At 42.8% G+C, this 17,500-nt stretch overlaps 1 protein-coding gene across 8 annotated transcripts in view; it reads left to right on the forward strand.

The window, feature by feature from the left end:
• Positions 1 to 17,500, forward strand: part of LOC147025274 (adhesion G protein-coupled receptor L2-like) — a 410,056-nt gene that overhangs the window by 273,091 nt on the left and 119,465 nt on the right. For 6 of the 8 annotated variants that reach the window (XR_015059417.1, XR_015059418.1, XM_085886098.1 and 3 more), the window contains 2 exons: positions 57 to 139; positions 13,035 to 13,058. Coding sequence is in view for 6 of the 8 variants with exons in the window: in XM_085886098.1 (XP_085742224.1) it covers positions 57 to 139; positions 13,035 to 13,058 (107 nt within the window). In the remaining 2 variants the exon portion in view is untranslated. The remainder of the gene's footprint in view (positions 1 to 56; positions 140 to 13,034; positions 13,059 to 17,500) is intronic. The other 2 variants (XM_085886102.1, XM_085886103.1) reach the window with 1 other exon arrangement.

Here is a 17,500-nt window from a genome sequence, read left to right on the forward strand (position 1 = left end):
CTTGTATTTGTCCGAATGACTGTTTGTCTGAGTGATTGCTCTTGCTTGCTTTCCAGGCCAATGTGTTCTTACTTTGCATCTGCCTTGCAAAATCCATCAGCTGTCCAACAACTCCTCAGGTCAACCGTCTGGACAGCAGGTAACAAAACAATAATAATAAGAAGTAATAATAACTAGAATGAAGTTGATGGTGTGCCATCGCAAATCCCCATGCTTCCCACCAAAGGCAAACTTGAAAGATGGCAAAAAGTTTCACCAGCAATGACCCAATATCAAATTTTGAGTTAATTTTTTTTTTCCCCGTTTTGACCCATGTGACCCCAAGATGACCCCCTGAGACATGATCAAATCCAAAAAATCGTTACATGTGCTTGTAATTTGACCTTTTGACCCTGGCCAAAAATGGGGCAGGCCCAAAATTGACACTGCTCTTGCACCTTCTTTCCATGCGGTGATCACAACTACCAAGTTTGGTGAATTTCTGCCCAACCGTTCAGGAGGAGATAATGTGACAGACAGATGGACAGGCAGAGCCGATTACAATATCCCCCCCTTCTTTTTTTCAAAAAGTATGGGGATAATAATCTCATTTGATCTGGTCTCTGGAATGCTCATAATGTAAGTTGGTGAATCCAACACACGACTCATTTTGGGAATATGACCAGGGCATGGCCATAAAAGCCTCTCTCTGCCAATGTACCAATCTTTGGAAAGCATCATTGCTACTAAAGCAGTTTCTTGGCAAAGGCTATGCTGTGTGGTTTGCCATTGCCTTCCCAGCAGTCAGTCAGGGCAGGAATTTGGAATTTATTCAGGGTTCCAGGGATAACTCGTCTACTCCTCACGAAGGGCACGGTGAGATCGTTATTGCCCATCATCTCGTCATAGCAGACGGATCCTCCAGATTTTCGTCTGTCCAATGGACGGACGCACACATTGATTCATCGCCCTTCATGTGAAACACCATGGTGACAGTTTATATGTGACCCGAGATTCAAACTCAGGCTAGACATCTTGAAGTTGAGTGTGCATACCTATAAATGATCCTGCCAGCCCTCATAAAATTCTGCTAATCAAATAAAATACTGCAGGATCTTTGAGTAAAACATATTATACATTGTAGATGACAGTTTGCCTTACTTCCCATTCAAAGGGTAGCATGTTGCTCCTAACAGGGGTAGCCGGCAACGTCGGGTCCCTCTTCCCACCTCACCCCTTCCCCTGCTTCCTCCCCCCCCCACCCCTTGAGGGACTTATTCATCGATATAGCTGAAGTAATGATGCTATCGATGTTTATCCTCATCACCATGTCATGAATCTGGGGTGTGTTCAGTTACCAAGTTTCTTGTAGAACGTTTGCCAAGTGGCTTAAGCACTCAAGGAAGCACTCCATTAGAAACCCTTGATAAGGAACGGCTGGCTTGGCAAGTGCTAGCTCGGTGCTTGGTAACTGAACACACCACTGGACATTTCAACAGCATACATACACTGGACATCTCAACATACTGTACATACAAAACACCGACAAAAGGACATTCAAAAAAATTAAACACTTCAAATATTAATTATGAGTATTTTCATTGTAATCAAAACATACCTTGTTCAGACCAACACATCAACCCACAAACACAAACTCAGCTTTATATATTAGATTAGGCGACAGAGAGACACCTCGCACGAAACTACAGTACCATGTTTGAATGATATTTCCTACTCTGTGAATCGATTCTTTTTCTTCTTGTTCTCCCTCTCATAGTAATCAGCAAATAAACTTTCTATCCTCTATCATATCATTTTCCATGAGTTTAGTATGTTATAAAAAAGGCTTCAATTTTATTAGTGCATTCCTGCTGTTGCAGACATCGCTGCATGATAACGTCATGTGCAGGGACATCTTTGTTCATACCTCGCACGGAAGCAAACATGGGATATTTTTGCTTATCGCAGTCATTGCAAATTGTGGTCAGCAAACATTGAGTTATAAGCGACACGTCACTGTCTCGCAGACAGAAAGTAACTGCATTTGTCGTCCAAAAGTTTTTTTGTGTTTTTAAAATGAAATATCACTATTTTCTTTCCTCTGCATAATATGATAATTAACGTTCCTTCATTGGGCGGTGTATATGAGACAGCTACCACGATCGCTGCAGAAAAAAACATGCATTATGTCGTTTCAGCTGTAATGAAAACGTTACTTTTTTCCTCAAAATGGTATCTTCATTTAATGATCGAAGATGCGTTGTTCAGTCTTCAAATGTACATGAGGCCTTTGTCTGAGCTACGTGGAGAGAAAAAAGATGGCGGCGATTTCTGGATGGCTGGACGGCGTGGCCTGTAGAATGGGTGGCACTTGTGATCCACACAGATAGACAGACCCACAGACATGAACTCAGCTTTATATATTAGATAGCAATAGAAGACTACTGTACAAGGAAACAAGGGAAGAGGCCATTTGCCCAATACGGTATTTCATATCCTCATTCTTTAATTTATTTTCTTAATTTATGATATTTATGCTCTTTTCCATAAGAATTCATTAATGAGAAAGGGATTTAAAATTGGAAAGGTGAATGAGAAAGGGGAGTTTGATGAGGGGTAATACATAGGGGATGTAGAGATTTTTGTATACATATTTAACTGGTCTTAATGTCATTGTCAAGTTTGACTGTACTTGATTAACCTCTGATAGAGAAGAAATAGGATAATTATTACTATCATCATTAATAGTAGTTGTGGTGTTATTTTAGGCTCCCAAGTTCATATCAGGTTGGAAGGTTGTTGTCTGAGAGTTTTACTATGTATTAGCTAAGAACCCTTCCTTAGGGCCGTCACACATTGACGTCTTAGCAAGCGTATGGCAACGCATCAAAATGTATGTAAAACGCTGGCGTATGCTAAACTATTGATGTTTTTTTCAGTTTTGGGAGTATTCATAACGAGTTGGACGTATGCATAAGGTATTAGTAACGTACACAGAACGTTTTGATAACTTATAGATAACTTATACCAACGAATGCTTCGCGTGTTGTCGGCGTTCACAACCTATGCCCAACGATAGTCTAACTTATGCATAGTGCGGCAGCATATCGCCAACGATCACATGGCGTAGCCTATTAATAGGTTGCCGCTCAACGATTTAAATCATAACCGCACTAGAAATCGAAGTGTCAACATCACCGTCATGCCGAAGAAAAACAAACAAACAAAAAAACCATGGGGTCTCGAACACTGACGGGTTCCTCCTGTGAAGCCCATTTTTATATACCAATTCCCCTAAACGCTGCCAATACGCCATTATACGGTAGCTGTAAGTTAGAAACACGTTCAATAAGTTCTGTGGTCGTCTGGAAGACGTCAAATACGTCTACATACGTCAATATGCATTGGAGATACGTTACACATAGGTTCAAAGCACGTTACTCATAGGTTAGAAATAAGTTTCGGATATGCTTAACATTACCTCGACGTGTTTCGACTTATGAGTAACTTGCAAGTAACGTGTGTCGACGTGTGTCAACGATCGCATAACGTGCCTACAACTTATGGCCAGCGTATGCGGAATGTGTGAGTCATATGCTGGCATATGTCGAAAAATTTTGAGCATGCTTAAAATTTGTCGACGAGCTCGGTGCACTACGACGTATGCCAGCGTGCTTCAGCGTGCTCTTAACGTATACAAAACTTACCCATAACGTATTCGACGTGTGCAAGCGTATTCGCCAAATTTTTCATACGTCGGCATACGCTGGCTAAAACGTCAAGGTGTGACAGGGCCTTTACGGATGGGTTGATTCCACTAGAATTACAGATGGGTTGATTTTCCCGTCCTGAACCCCTGGGACTATTGCATTTTTACAGCGCGGCAACATCGCGCTGTTATATAATTGGCTATTCTGTCCTGTGTCTTCTGTCACACTTATGGCCGCGTACGTCCCTTTGATCTGAGGGCTATAAATAGAAATTTGTCCAACGTCACAACTCTTCCCATTATGCATGCTAATTCACCGTGTCTACATTTAAATTTTATAACTGGAAAATTGTTTCATCATCCTTCACCTTGACTTTTACTGCCCCCAGCCACGCGATATCAAAGTATTCGCTTCTTGTTTTTTTGGTCACCCCCCTGAAACCCTTCCGTACATCCCCTGAGTACAACCACCAGTTTTCAACTCATTCCATACAGCGGTGCAGGAGTGCATAGATGTCAAACAAACAAAGGAAACCTTGCCCTTGAAGGTTTCTTGCCCCGTTTTCACAGGAAACCTTGCCCCGCACAGTCTTGAGAAACAAGGACATGGGCAGGATCTGCGACTGACCAAGCGTGATTGGTCGTGATGACATAAAATGCCATAATATTTTGTTCAAGGACTGCTAAACAGAAGGGTTTCAAAAGTGAAACCTTTTGAAACTTGTGTTCTACAGTGTTCAAGAATATAATTCAATTGAAATAAAATAATGATTTTAAAAGTTGTAGAAAATTTATTTTGGCAGTTTACTACCATTGACGCAGTACCTATTACACCACCTTATTTAACACGTTACATTAGTTCTTCGTGCCTGTTGTTTGTGTCCATCATGACGTCCTTAAAAAGTAAGTTTCATGTTTGGAATGATTTTCAATTTTGTTTGATTGCTCGACAGGCAGTCATAGTAAAAAAATGATCTCACTCCTCTCTCAAAAAATGATCTCATTCAGAGCCAAAGTACTGCTAAACGACAGGTTTGTTTTCCGATTCGTGTTCAAAATATAACGTTCAATAGAAATGTAGTCGTTCCTTGATCATAAACTACCGTTTGTGGACAGACAGACTAATATACAAAGTGAACCAATTGCTTAAAGGCGCTGTCACACCTTGACGATTTAGCCAGCAATGGCAGCGTATAAAAATGAATGTAAAACGTTGGCGTACGCTGAAATTTTGATGTTTTTTTTCAAAAAGTTTTGGTCGTATTCATAACGTGTTGGTCGTATGCATAACATATTAGTAATGGAAACAGAACCTTTCGTTGTCTTATAGATAACTTATACCAACGAATGCTTAGCCTGTTGTCGGCGTTCACAACCGATGCCCAACGATAGTTTAACTAAGGCATTGCGCGCTGCACGTATCGCCGACGAACTCGTGGTGTAGCCTGTTAAAAACCTGCCACACGCCGATTTAAATCATAACCACCTGAGAATTGGAAGTGCCAACATCGCAGTCACACCTTGACGATTTAGCCAGCGTATGCCGGCCTATGAAAAATGTGTCTAAAACGCTGGCACACGTCAAATACGGTATGGGTAAGTTGTGTATACGTTAAAAGCACGCTGGACAACGATGAAGTACGCTGTCATATTTCGTGGTACGTTTAGGACGTCGTGAAATTTCAAGCATGCTGAAAATTTTACGACGTACTCGCCGTATGGCTCACACGTTCCGCTATGCTGGGAATAAGTTGTAGGCACGATATGCGATCGTTGACGCACGTCGACACAAGTTCCTTGTAAGTTACTCATAAGTCGAAACACGTCGAGGTAATGTTTAGCATACCCGAAACTTATTTTCTCGTTCAAGGCACATTTTCTTTTTTTTCTCTTGCCTCCATGAAGGCACGTGACGAAATGTCTGGTTGTTCTTGTTGTTTTTATTTTATTTTAGTCTATCACGAATTTTAAAATATATTCGGAAATTTGCTTTTAAGTTTTGCCGTTGATGTGACAATATCCTCAAACAGAAAATATTCACAGAGGAGGAACTAAGAATAAGACATGAGCAAACTGAAGAGGCAATCAGACGTGACGTAACGGCACGTGACGAAATGTCGGAAGTTATTGTTGTTGTTTTTTTATTATTTAAACGCTGCCAATACGCGATTACACGGTAGCTGTAAATTAGAAACACGTTCAGTAAGTTATGTGGTCGTCCGGAAGACGTCAATCAAATACGTCTACATACGTCAATATGCGTTGGAGGTACGTTACACATAGGTTCAAAGCACGTTACTCATAGGTTAGAAATAAGTTTTGGGTACGCTAAACATTACCTCGACGTGTTTCGACTTATGAGTAACTTAAAAGTAACGTGCCTCGACGTGTGTCAACAATCGCATAACGTGTGTCAACGATCGTGTAACGTGCCTACAACACGTTACTCATAGGTTATAAATAAGTTTCGGGTACGCTAATCATTACCTCGACATGTTTCGACTTATGAATAACTTACAAGTAACGTGTGTCGACGTGTGTCAACGATCGCATAACGTGCCGACAACTTATGGCCAGCGTAGCGGAACGTGTGAGTTATACGCTGGCATACGTCGTAAAATTGCAAGCATGCTAAAATTTGAGGACAACCGTAAAGTATAACGATGAAAGCCAGCATACTACGACGTATGGCAGTGTTTTCCAGCGTGCTCTTAACGTATACAAACTTTCCCATAACGTATTCGACGTGTGCCAGCGTTTTAGCCCAATTTTGCATACGTCAGCCATACGTTGGCTAAATCGTCAAGGTGTGACAGGGCCTTAACCCTGCGTTTCGTTTCACATGTGCAAACATAAGTCACGTGATCTAAGGTATATCTTTCAACTCATTGGTCGAAAGGCTTGATTGCCATCTTAGTTTTCAATTTATTTTTGCAAAACAATTCAAGGATCTATTTCCTCATAATCACTGAACTAATAAATCCGAAAATTCATATCCATATCTCTGGATCAGGATGCTTCGGTCTCACTCAGAAGTGTGTCTCAAATGAAATGGCCAGCATGGGACCAATAGAAAAATCGCCAATTTTTCAACATTGAGAAGTTTAACATAGATTTGGATGCAGAAAACGAGGCTATTTCAGTTATGAGTTCACTTACAAGGAACTGACGCCGGAGGAGGAGGCTATTAGGCCAATCAAAGCTTGCGTTATTATGACTAACTTATGGTGGATTGTCCTTGCTCTATTATTTTTATATGCTGAGTGTCAAACAAGGAAGCAGTATGTACCATTTTAAAAGTCTTTGGTATATGACTCAGACGGGGTTCAAACGACCCACCTCCCAGACTCAAGGCAGCTGCTGTGTAACCATTACACCACTAATGCTGGTTGAACAATATGCAATAACACTTGTTGCTGTTACCACTACTACTACTATTACTACTACTACTACTACTACTACTACTACTAATACTAATCCATGTGCACAGCTAAGAGGGTAGCGACCCTCTTGGGGTTCGATCCTTTTGCACTTCATTCCCTTGGGACAGGGGGAATGCGAGATTAGCACAGGAATTTTGGAATTACTTGGCCATTGCTCACCTTCTCTTCTCGAAGGACACCGTGAGATCTTTAACCTGTACCAGAACACGTGTGACCATATCCCGTAAATCCTTCCCTGGAAATTAAGGTATAATCTATTGCAACTGAGATATGAATGCCTATTTTGGCAAGAGAAATGATTTTTTAACAATACATGTTTGTAGTTGTGTCCTTTTCAAAACTTTAAAGTGTCTCGTGGTTCCTTCTTTCAACTCTAGGTGTTACTGCTTAGAAGTCTTCATAGTACGAGCAATTATAATTTCATTCGGGTTCATGTAATATATTTGAACATGGGGAGATCCGGGGGGGGGGGGGTTAATGAGAACCAGGGGAGTTCAAACCCTCCAAGTTTGATGGTTTTCTTTTAATATCATCTCAAGGTATAGTAGTAGTAGTAGTATTAAGCAAGCAATCCCCTGATAAAAATCGCTCCCGTTTAAAGATGTTACGAAAACCTCATTCGATTTGTATCTGATCTCATAACAAAAAAAACCCATAAACGAGCTTGTTATAAGGTTCCCATCACTCAGCCGAGAATATTATGTGTTGCACTCTTCATTTCAGGACTGCAACGCTCTGTGCAATTATTTTTGTGTAATTATTAAAATGGGATGTTGGAATTTTCATTTGATTCCTCGTCACGAGGCAAAAGATAGTCCTTGGCTAAATTTGTCGCTTGGGATGAAGTGCCAGATGGTAAAAGAAAAACATTTTTGGTTGTCTCATTAAAAACTCTGCTGGCTTCATGCTTCTGTCTTTCTGTGTTGCTTTTATCTCCTGTACCTCCCATTAACTTGTATCGCTTGTTGGTCCATTGGAATTGCTGATCAGTTCCTCATTATGAGACAACAAGCTTCTTTGAAAGCACAGCATTTAGTGCACTGATTGGTATGACCGACCTTTTGGATGCCCCTTCATTGTATTGCTTCTCGAGTCAACATTGTAAAAGGCACAAAGTCATGCTTTAGGTTTAGAAATACTTTTTGTTTCTAAAATTACCCATTAAGAAGGCGTATAATTGGAAACATTCCAAATCAGTCAATGCATTGAGATGTAACAACCACACAAGCTGGTTTCAGTTAATCTTGCATTTATATCTGTGCGCCCAAATCACATGAATTGCCATTCCAGATGCATCACCGCTCTTCAGAACCTAATTCCCACAAACCCACACTCCTTACCACTGCTGTAGCATGCCCTTCCTTGCAGGGACCCAAGGTAGAGATTCCTCGTTGATGAGCAGACGGAAGTATGTTGAAATGATTATAGAGATCACGTTACATATTGGACACAACACACACTTCTCTCCTTCCCTTCTCCACAACCAATTTAACACCCCCACCAATCCCCATAACACCCTTCTTCTTGCATCCCTCTCTACTCGTTTTCTCTTCCTTTCTGTGCCAGCTTTTGTGCTTCACATTTTGGTTAAAGGTAGTTGTTCGGTGCTTTGTGAACACGGTAGCCCTGCTGTATCCGAACTTTGCGGGAAAAAAAATCCCTGCTGTATCCAATCCCCAATCCCCAGAACCACTACTGTTCTTCTTTCGTATGCAGCACATGGCTGTGAGGAACATATCACTTGCTGGAGGAACGGCTATGCTGCTGATGCAGTTCCCCATGTTGGTTAGTGCAGAAATTTGTAATTTGTTCATGGTGCCGGCGATAGCTCACCTACTCTTCACGAAGGACACCGTGGGATCTTTAACGGCTACCAACTAATGCCGGCAGATAGGATACCAAGTTTAATGTCCATCTGAGGGAAGGCACACACATTGATAAATCACCCTGTCTGTGAAACACCAGTATGGTAGTTTATAGCTGGGTCGAGATTCAAACCCAGGCTGGACAGCTCAGAGGCGATTGTGCATACCTCTGGGCCATCCTGCCAGTCAATCACTGCTGGTTGTTGGAGTGAGGGGTTTTTAGGGTTGTTTGGGAAAGGTTAGCTGTTAGGTTTGGAGTTAGTTAGGTTTATGTGCTTTGGCAGGCAGGCTCATTTGTAATTTCATGGTCATCGAGTCATGTTTCTGGTTAAAGTTTGTATTTTGGTTTTTTTTATTATGAACATGAACAGGTAACGTGGAGAAGCAATTTCACACCATCAAAAGCATGGATTAATGTTGACGTCATCATTTTGCGACAAGTCCTTTGCCACATGAGCATGGTTCTTTTTTTTTGTCTCAATGAGCTTTATTTTTTGTCTAAAAGGTCAAATGGGATTGTATCGTCCATTCTACTCGAGCTATACTAATATATGTCAGTGTGTGTGTGTGTCAGTGTGTCTCCTCCATAACTCCAAAACCATAAAACCTATCAGCCTGAAACTTTGCACGCATACTAAGAAAATTCCAAAGAAGTGCGAGAGTGAAAATTGGGTGTTTGAGTTAATTAAAACACCCCTTTTGAAGATAATTAATGGCCTTATTTAATTATGTCCTTCATCAGGCGATCCTCGACGACCTCACTCTCTGGGGTCTGAAGGCGTTTCCTGGGTAACCTTGCTGGGGTCTGAAGCCGCCATGTTTTTTGGCCCGTTCAACAATGCCTTGACTTGAAACAAGCCACAACGATTTCTTAACGATAAAGTTTTTTTTTCACTTTCCTCACTCATATCGAATGCCTGTTCATCATAGCTACGAATCGCTGGGTACACTGCAATGCTTATAAACGCCCAGAGACACCAGCGTTCGTGGCTTTATTTCATTTCCACATATGAATGACTGAGAGAATCTCTTACACTAAGCAAAATTACAACTTTTAAGCTCCAGATTTGAAAGTATCAGGAGTTTCGACTCCCAAAAATGTATTGATTTGTTCAATTCGGACATCGTTTGGACATTCAGACATTGCTTGCCAACCATTCAATTCGAGTGCTTGCTTGAGTGCTTAAGCCACTTGCCAAGTGCCCCACAGTGGATGGCGGTGCAATTTATGTCCCGAACAGGATGTACTGTTCACAGTTGCTGCGAGATAGAGCGTGTTCTGATAACGCGTTTTCGCTACAGCATGGATTTAATTCAACAACAACAACCGCGTGGGCATTGTTCTCTCAACCTCCATCTTCACAGGATAGGGCGTCACCCCATGGGGTTGTGTGACCGGTGTAATGTTCCTGAGAATTTCGTTCATGTTTTCTCTCTCTGCCCTCAGTACGATGAGCCCAGATCACGTCTACTACATTCTGTCCATGTCATAGGGATCACGTGGTCAGACCTGCCGGATGCATTTTGCCATCTGACTCAGAAGCACCCCCAGTTCTGTCAATCAGTTTTAAAATTCATGAAAGAAACGGGGCTTGTAATATGTCTCCAGTATCCATATCCGAGGTGTTTAGGTGTGCGGTGTATATAGAGCCTCATGACTCTTGAATTGCCATTAAATCCCCAAAACATCGAAAGAACAACCACGCTACATCATTCTGAATGAATCCTTCACTCAATGCGGACACTTTTGCCATGTCAAGTTATTCAGAGGGAGTGGTTCCTGCTCCATCATTCAGAGGGAGTGGCTCGTGTCCCATCATTCTAAGCGAGTGGTTCATGCTCCGTCGTCCTGAGCAAGCGGTTCGTGCTCCGTCTTCGTGAGCGAGTGGTTCATGCTCCGTCGTCCTGAGCGAGCGGTTCGTGCTCCATCATCTTGATCAAGTGGTTCGTGCTCCGTCATCTTGACTGAGTGCTTTGTGCTCCGTGATCCTGAACGAGCGATATGTGCTTCGTCGTCCTGAGCGAGTGGTCTGTGCTTGGTCGTCCTAAGCGAGTGGTCCACGCTTCGTCGTCCTGAGCGAGTGGTTCGTGCTCCGTCGTCCTGAGTGAGCGGTCCATGCTCTGTCATCCTGAGCGAATCATTCGTGATGAGCACGATCCCGACTGTATGAGAAGTTCCAAGGTACATAGGGAGAGGGATAATGTCCTGATATGTTTCAAGGAGGTGTACGAACAGAAAATGAAGGCAGCTACTCAAGTCTCCATTTTGAAATAATTTTTAAAATCCCAAGCGAATCAGCCTCCATTTCATCTTCTGAGCCTTCAACTTCAACTAAACAGCCTTCCACAGATGAATATGCTTGCCACAAACAATATGTACTGTATCCAACCCCAATCATGACAACATTTTTTTTAAGTAACTCATGTTAATGTTTTTATTTGTTATATGTTTTATTTACGCATTGTTTGCTGCTTTTTTGTACCTCCTCGCTCGCCCTACACTCCTCACTCCCTCCTGCTTCCTCACTCCCCCACCCCACCTCGGTCTCCCTACATCCTTGCTCCTCCACCCCTCTATCTTCCCCCTTTTTTTCTCCCCCCTCCTTAGTAAACCCATCGTCCAGACAGTGGTTATGTCCAGTCTGACCCTCTCCTCACTCTGCCTTCCCTTTCCCACCCCACCTCGTTCCTTCCTCCTCCTTCTTCGCTTCCCCACCCCGCCCTGATATCCCTCCTTTCTCTCCCTTCCTCCTCTCTCCCTCCATCACTATACCCTCCCTCCTTTCTCACCTCCTTCTTACTCCCCCCCCCACCCTCCTTAATATTCCCGTCAGCAAAGCGACAGGTTTTATTTGCTAATATCTACTAATAAGTGTGTATGTGTGTGGGTGTGTCTTCAGAAAGCATAACATATTCTCTGTGCTAACTTCTCTACCCCCATCCCTCTGTTTCTATGTACAATCCTCCCTCCACCCCCTCCTAATACAGTGCAGCACCATCTTCACACACCTCATCTCTGTCTCTCTGTCTCCGGACATGTCTGGGCGGTGTTTGTCTCTGGACAATATTTATCGTTTGACCGGAGAAAATTGATTTCAGACATTATTTTGTTTCCCTCTTCACTGTTATTCTATGCAGAATAATTTTGATGAGACAGTGTGAATCGTAATTATCACTCCACCACACGTCTGCCTTCCCTTCCTCTCACCTCACGCTGCCTTCCCTCCCCCCACCCCTCCTCACTCTACCCCCTCCCCTCTCTCTTTCCCCCACCACCTTCTCAATACCCCTCTCTCTCCTCAACCCCTCTCTCTCCCCCACCCCTCTCCTCATTTTTCTTCCCCCGCTCAGTATTCCCGTCAGCGAAGCGACAGGTGGTATTTGCTGGTTTTATAAAAAGCATTTCCAATGTGCATTCATAGAATTGCTATATTTTCTAAGAGTCCTGAAAGGGGCCTTAAAAAGCTGAACCTCACAAATGCAGAGAATGGTGCTGAACCTGACTTTGCAAAAGGTCGATGCTGTTCGTCCATTACACTACCTCCACAATGACGTGTGTAAACAATCAGCTATCCCCGGGTTCATTGCTGCACATTTAGAGTCAATTGACCTCGAACAATCTTGTGACTGAAAAAGCTCGTCTCCTGAAACCAAAAGCACATGGATATAAAGGCAATTCATAAACCCAGATACCCTCCTCTTTTCATCTGAATCATAAAAATGGCTTGTACATTCAATGCAGACAGTGCATGGGTTTCACTCTGGGAGAATGTATTGCATTGCAGGGATTTACGTGATAAAGGTATAATTCGATTACAGTCTGTAAGACATCAGACGAGAATAAATTGCCTGAAAGGTTAAAAAAATCACTCCAATAAAGTCACAATTTGGGATTTGTCACTCACTACAAATATTTCCTTTGTTTCTTACGAATGCTTCAACTAGTAAAGTATTGCTCTGATATCACCATGAATATTATACGAAAGCCACCATTAATTTACCGGTCACTTTCTGTCTCTTCCAATCCTTCAACCACAGTGAGGACAACAGATCTCGCAGCAGGTAAGAATGTCAAACCAATCCCATGATGATTTGTTCTACTGTTGCTTTGTGAAGGTATTGCACAACGAGTAATGCTGCCATATATATACTACTTGGCCACTAACACCTGGCTTCAAGTCCCATCGTTTTGGAAATTCGAGGCCAAAGTGGAATATATTTGTGTTATGTTTAACATTTGTCACAAAAGCACCTGAATCTCAGGTGCATCGATAAGCGGCAGAGCGGTGCGCACGCGCACACACACACACACACACACACACACACACACACACACACACACACACACACGCACACACACACGCACACACACACACACACACACACACACACACACACACACACACACACACACACACACACACACACCAGGCCTGTCGCCAGGTCTCAGTATTAAGGGGGACATATGAACTTGATTGGGGAGGGAGGGGGGGGGCACAATTATAATATTTAATATTTTTGATAACCCGGTATGCTATTGTATTCATGCAGCATTGACGCATCTATACTGAGGTTGCCATCGCATACTAACCAAATTGATGTCAGCTAGATTTAATATGTTCCGATGTTTTTGACCTAAAATTATTGGAATGCAGGAGAGCCGCAACAAACTGGCACATTCACAATACAGATAATTCAATGATTGGAAAATTGGCACCAATTCAGGTGAACTTATACAAGGTGTTGTCAAGAATTGGCATTAGAAAATTAATATACCAGAGATACAATGACTAAACGGGGGAGGTTGGCACCAGAATCAGTGCACTTTGAAATAAGATACAGTCGGCTATGACCTGCGATCATCACGTTAAACTATCAACAGCAAATACGACCAGCCTGAAGATAGCACAAGGTCCGCATTTAAAGCAGTGAATTACACAGAGGTAAGGTTATGCACAAAGCACTAGATATGGGATATGCAAGGCACCAAACACAACATTTAACTTAAACATCAGAAGTACAAAGCAGCCGACCACGGCGGGTGCTGACCACAACCACAACGACACGCACACACGCATCACCAGCAGTCACACACACAATCTGAACTCCTCGTATCGTTTTTATACCACTGTACTCGCTGTCAGAAGAGCTGCAGGCGACTCGTCTCGGTGTGGAATCTTGTGAGAACCTTCTCCTTCCATTCATTCAGGCATTTACGTGTGAGGTCTCTCTCGAAGGCCAGCTGTACCAGTTGTGCCTTGCGTGCATGGCGCATGGACCGTCGATGGTCAGTGAAGACATTCCTCAATGTTGAGAATGAGTTTTCACACATGGCAGTGGATGCACCAAATGTTAGTCCAAGTCTCATAGCAGTCACTGCACTTGGCATGGCTTCCAGCGTTTTGTGGTATGTCGAGAGGAGTTTTTGTGTTGTCCATCTCTCGTTTGGCTGCTTTTCTGTCTGTGAGCGAATAAACTGCTTTGCAACCAGACACTCTGTTTCACTGATGGTTGACTTTGTTAATGTCATGATGTGCTGGAGCAAGTGGGGATCCAAAAACGTGCCATTTTCGGGATTCAAGGCAGCGAGTGAACGGGCGAGTTGTGTGTTGCGCTCACTGAAGCGCTGAGCGATCTCTCCAAGCACAGTGTCAATTGCGCTGTATAAAACCCTCTGCAGTTCCATCTTGTCATTGTCGTTGTTTTGTCCTGTCGTCTCCAAAACTACAAGCTGTTCCAAGTTCTTATGCATTGTGCGTCTCCGTTTTGGTGGCGCAGGTGTAGCAGTGTGAGCATTGTTGGCCTTGTTCCACAGATCAGTGAACTCATCCTCAGAGCAGAGTTTCTTCACGTACTCTGTAGCACTCGCCACCAGTTCCAACTCCGTTAGCAAGTCCATGTCCTCTGCCTGCAAGAGTCTGTTAGGGCCATCTAACAACATCAGCAGTTTTTGTACAAATATAGCAATGAACATGAAGGCAGGCCCAGAGACTTCCCGCAAAAGCCCAATAGCCTCCATCCTCATCTCTGCACCGTAGGCGCGCTCTGCATCAATCTCCGATAGTAAGGATGTGATATCCTTAAAAGATCCTATGATCACAGACACGGTGGCTAAATGTCCCGTCCACCTTTGATCAAGAAGTCGTTTTAACCACTCACCTTTATACTCTGCAGCAACAGTGGGCTTTCTGAAGAATTTGTACAGGCAACAACAAACCTCGAGGAAATCTGTGACAGCTTTCTCTGCTGCCAGTGCATGGATAACTACCAAATGGATTTGGTGATTTAAGCAGTGCACATAGGGGATTTCTCTTTCAAATATCTCTTGCAACAATTTTTGCACCCCACTGTGCTTCCCAGCCATTACTGAAGCCCCATCATACACCTGACTTAATATTTTTGACGTGTCAAGTCCTGTTTTTGTCAGCTCTGCAATTATTAGGTCTGTCAATGTTTTTGCATCTCCAGCGTTGGCTGTAGCTATTGTGAGTAGACGCTCTATTGCTTCATTTGATGCGGATACAAAGCGAATGATGATTGATATGTTCTCACATTCAGTGGGGTCCCTCGTCCCATCCACCTTGATGGTAAACCACGATGTGCCTACTTCTTCCACGATGGCATCCGTCACAACATTACTCAATGTGCAGATCAGTTCATTCTACATTTCCGGACTAGTACAGCTTGCGTTTCGTGGGATATGCTTTATTATTTTGGCTAGCTCGGTGTCTTTTTTGAGTGTGTAGTTTAAAAGCAAGAGAAAGAGCCCACTGTGCCCGTCTGACATATCCTCAAAATTATCAAGGCTCCCTCTGAAAGGTAACTGATTTTCTGCGAGAAATCCCACATCTATAAGAGCGGACACATAGTACCGGTTTCTATTTAGCTGGTCAGCATTGAGGAGTGTGGAAATCTCCTTACCACAATCCTCTCATTCTCCTTCCACCTCAAAACACAAGTTAAATGTTCCTTTGAAGTTGCGTGTTTGTGAAACCCCCTGTCTTTCTCAATGGCATGTTTCCAATTCCGGTAGCCTCGCACTGTGAAAGTAGAGTCCACTGGGCTGCGTGCAGTGTTAAACTTCCTACATGGATAGCAGAATGCTGCATCTGTTTGCACACTGTATTCCAGCCATTCATTAAGGCCCAGTCACACCTTGACGTTTTAGCCAGCTTATGCCGATTTTGGAAAAATTGGTCTAAAACGCTGGCACACGTCGAATACGTTATGGGTAAGTTTTGGAAACATTGAGAGGACGCTGAAAAACACTGCCATACATCGTAGTACGCTGGCTTTCATCGTTAACCTCCGCCATCGAAGATGGACGGAGGTTACTGTTTTCACTCCTGTCTGTTTGTTTGTTTGTGAACAGTATTACGGAAAAACTCCTGGACGGATTTCGACGACACTTGGTGGGGGGATTAGGTATGGTCTAAGGATCATGCCATTAAATTTTGGACTTGGTCCAAAAAAAATTTTTTTTGCAAAAAAATTTCGATTTTATTTGAAAAATATTTGAATTTTTTTTTTGCATTTCTACATGTTTTAAGTGATTTCCAACTCCAAAAAAATTTGTTAGAGAAAAAAAAATTTTGCAACTTTTTTTTCAAAAAAATTTCGATTTTATTTTTTTGGGCATTTCTTCATGCGCGTCGATCTAGTTTAGTTTATTCAATCGTGGTTCAGTAGCGTCTGATCAGTTTTGACCTACAATGAATAGGATATCAGGTTCACTTAAGTGACCCAGCAGTATTGGCCGCAGAGGTTTTGCACTCTACCGAGTGCTCCCCCTCCAGTTGTACTTTTCGGTTGTCCTCAAAATTTTCCATGCTTGAAATTTGTTAGACTTATGCCAGCGTATGACTCACAAGTTCCGCTACGCTGGCCATAAGTTGTAGGCACGTTATGCGATCGTTGACACACGTCGACACGTTAATTGTAAGTTAATCATAAGTCGAAACACGTCGAGGTAATGTTTAGCATGCCCGAAACTTATTTCTAACCTATGAATAACATGTTGTATGCACGTTACGCGATCGTTGACACACGTCGACACACGTGACCAAGGGCGTAGCCAGAGGTCCAAAAGCGATGAGGGGAAAAGAGGTGAACTTGGTTGATGTGACGGTGCGCGTAGCGCAGCGTTGCGAGTGCCAACGGTGCGAAGCCATTATGGCGAGTGGTCTGGGGGCCTTGAGCGGCCCCCAGAAGCCAATGCATTTTTGATGCCCAGAAACCTATTCTTAGCTAATTTCAACGCTCAAAATTTTTAAATGTTAATGTTCATTTCAACCACATTAATCATGAAAAAATATATATATATATATATATATATATATATCCATACAGTCAAACAGTAAATTTTGTTTGTGTCAAAACATTTTAGCCCCCATGGTAAACCCACCCCACACCCTCACCCACCCTCCCCAGATATCAAATGGTTGCCCCCTATTATATATAAAAGATTCTCTACGAAAACGGTCGAGGCCCGGGTTACCAACGAC

This window comes from Eptatretus burgeri, chromosome 6 (genome assembly GCF_056783735.1).
Source record: "Eptatretus burgeri isolate ZD-2024b chromosome 6, Ebu_testis_v1, whole genome shotgun sequence".
NCBI lineage: Eukaryota > Metazoa > Chordata > Myxini > Myxiniformes > Myxinidae > Eptatretus > Eptatretus burgeri.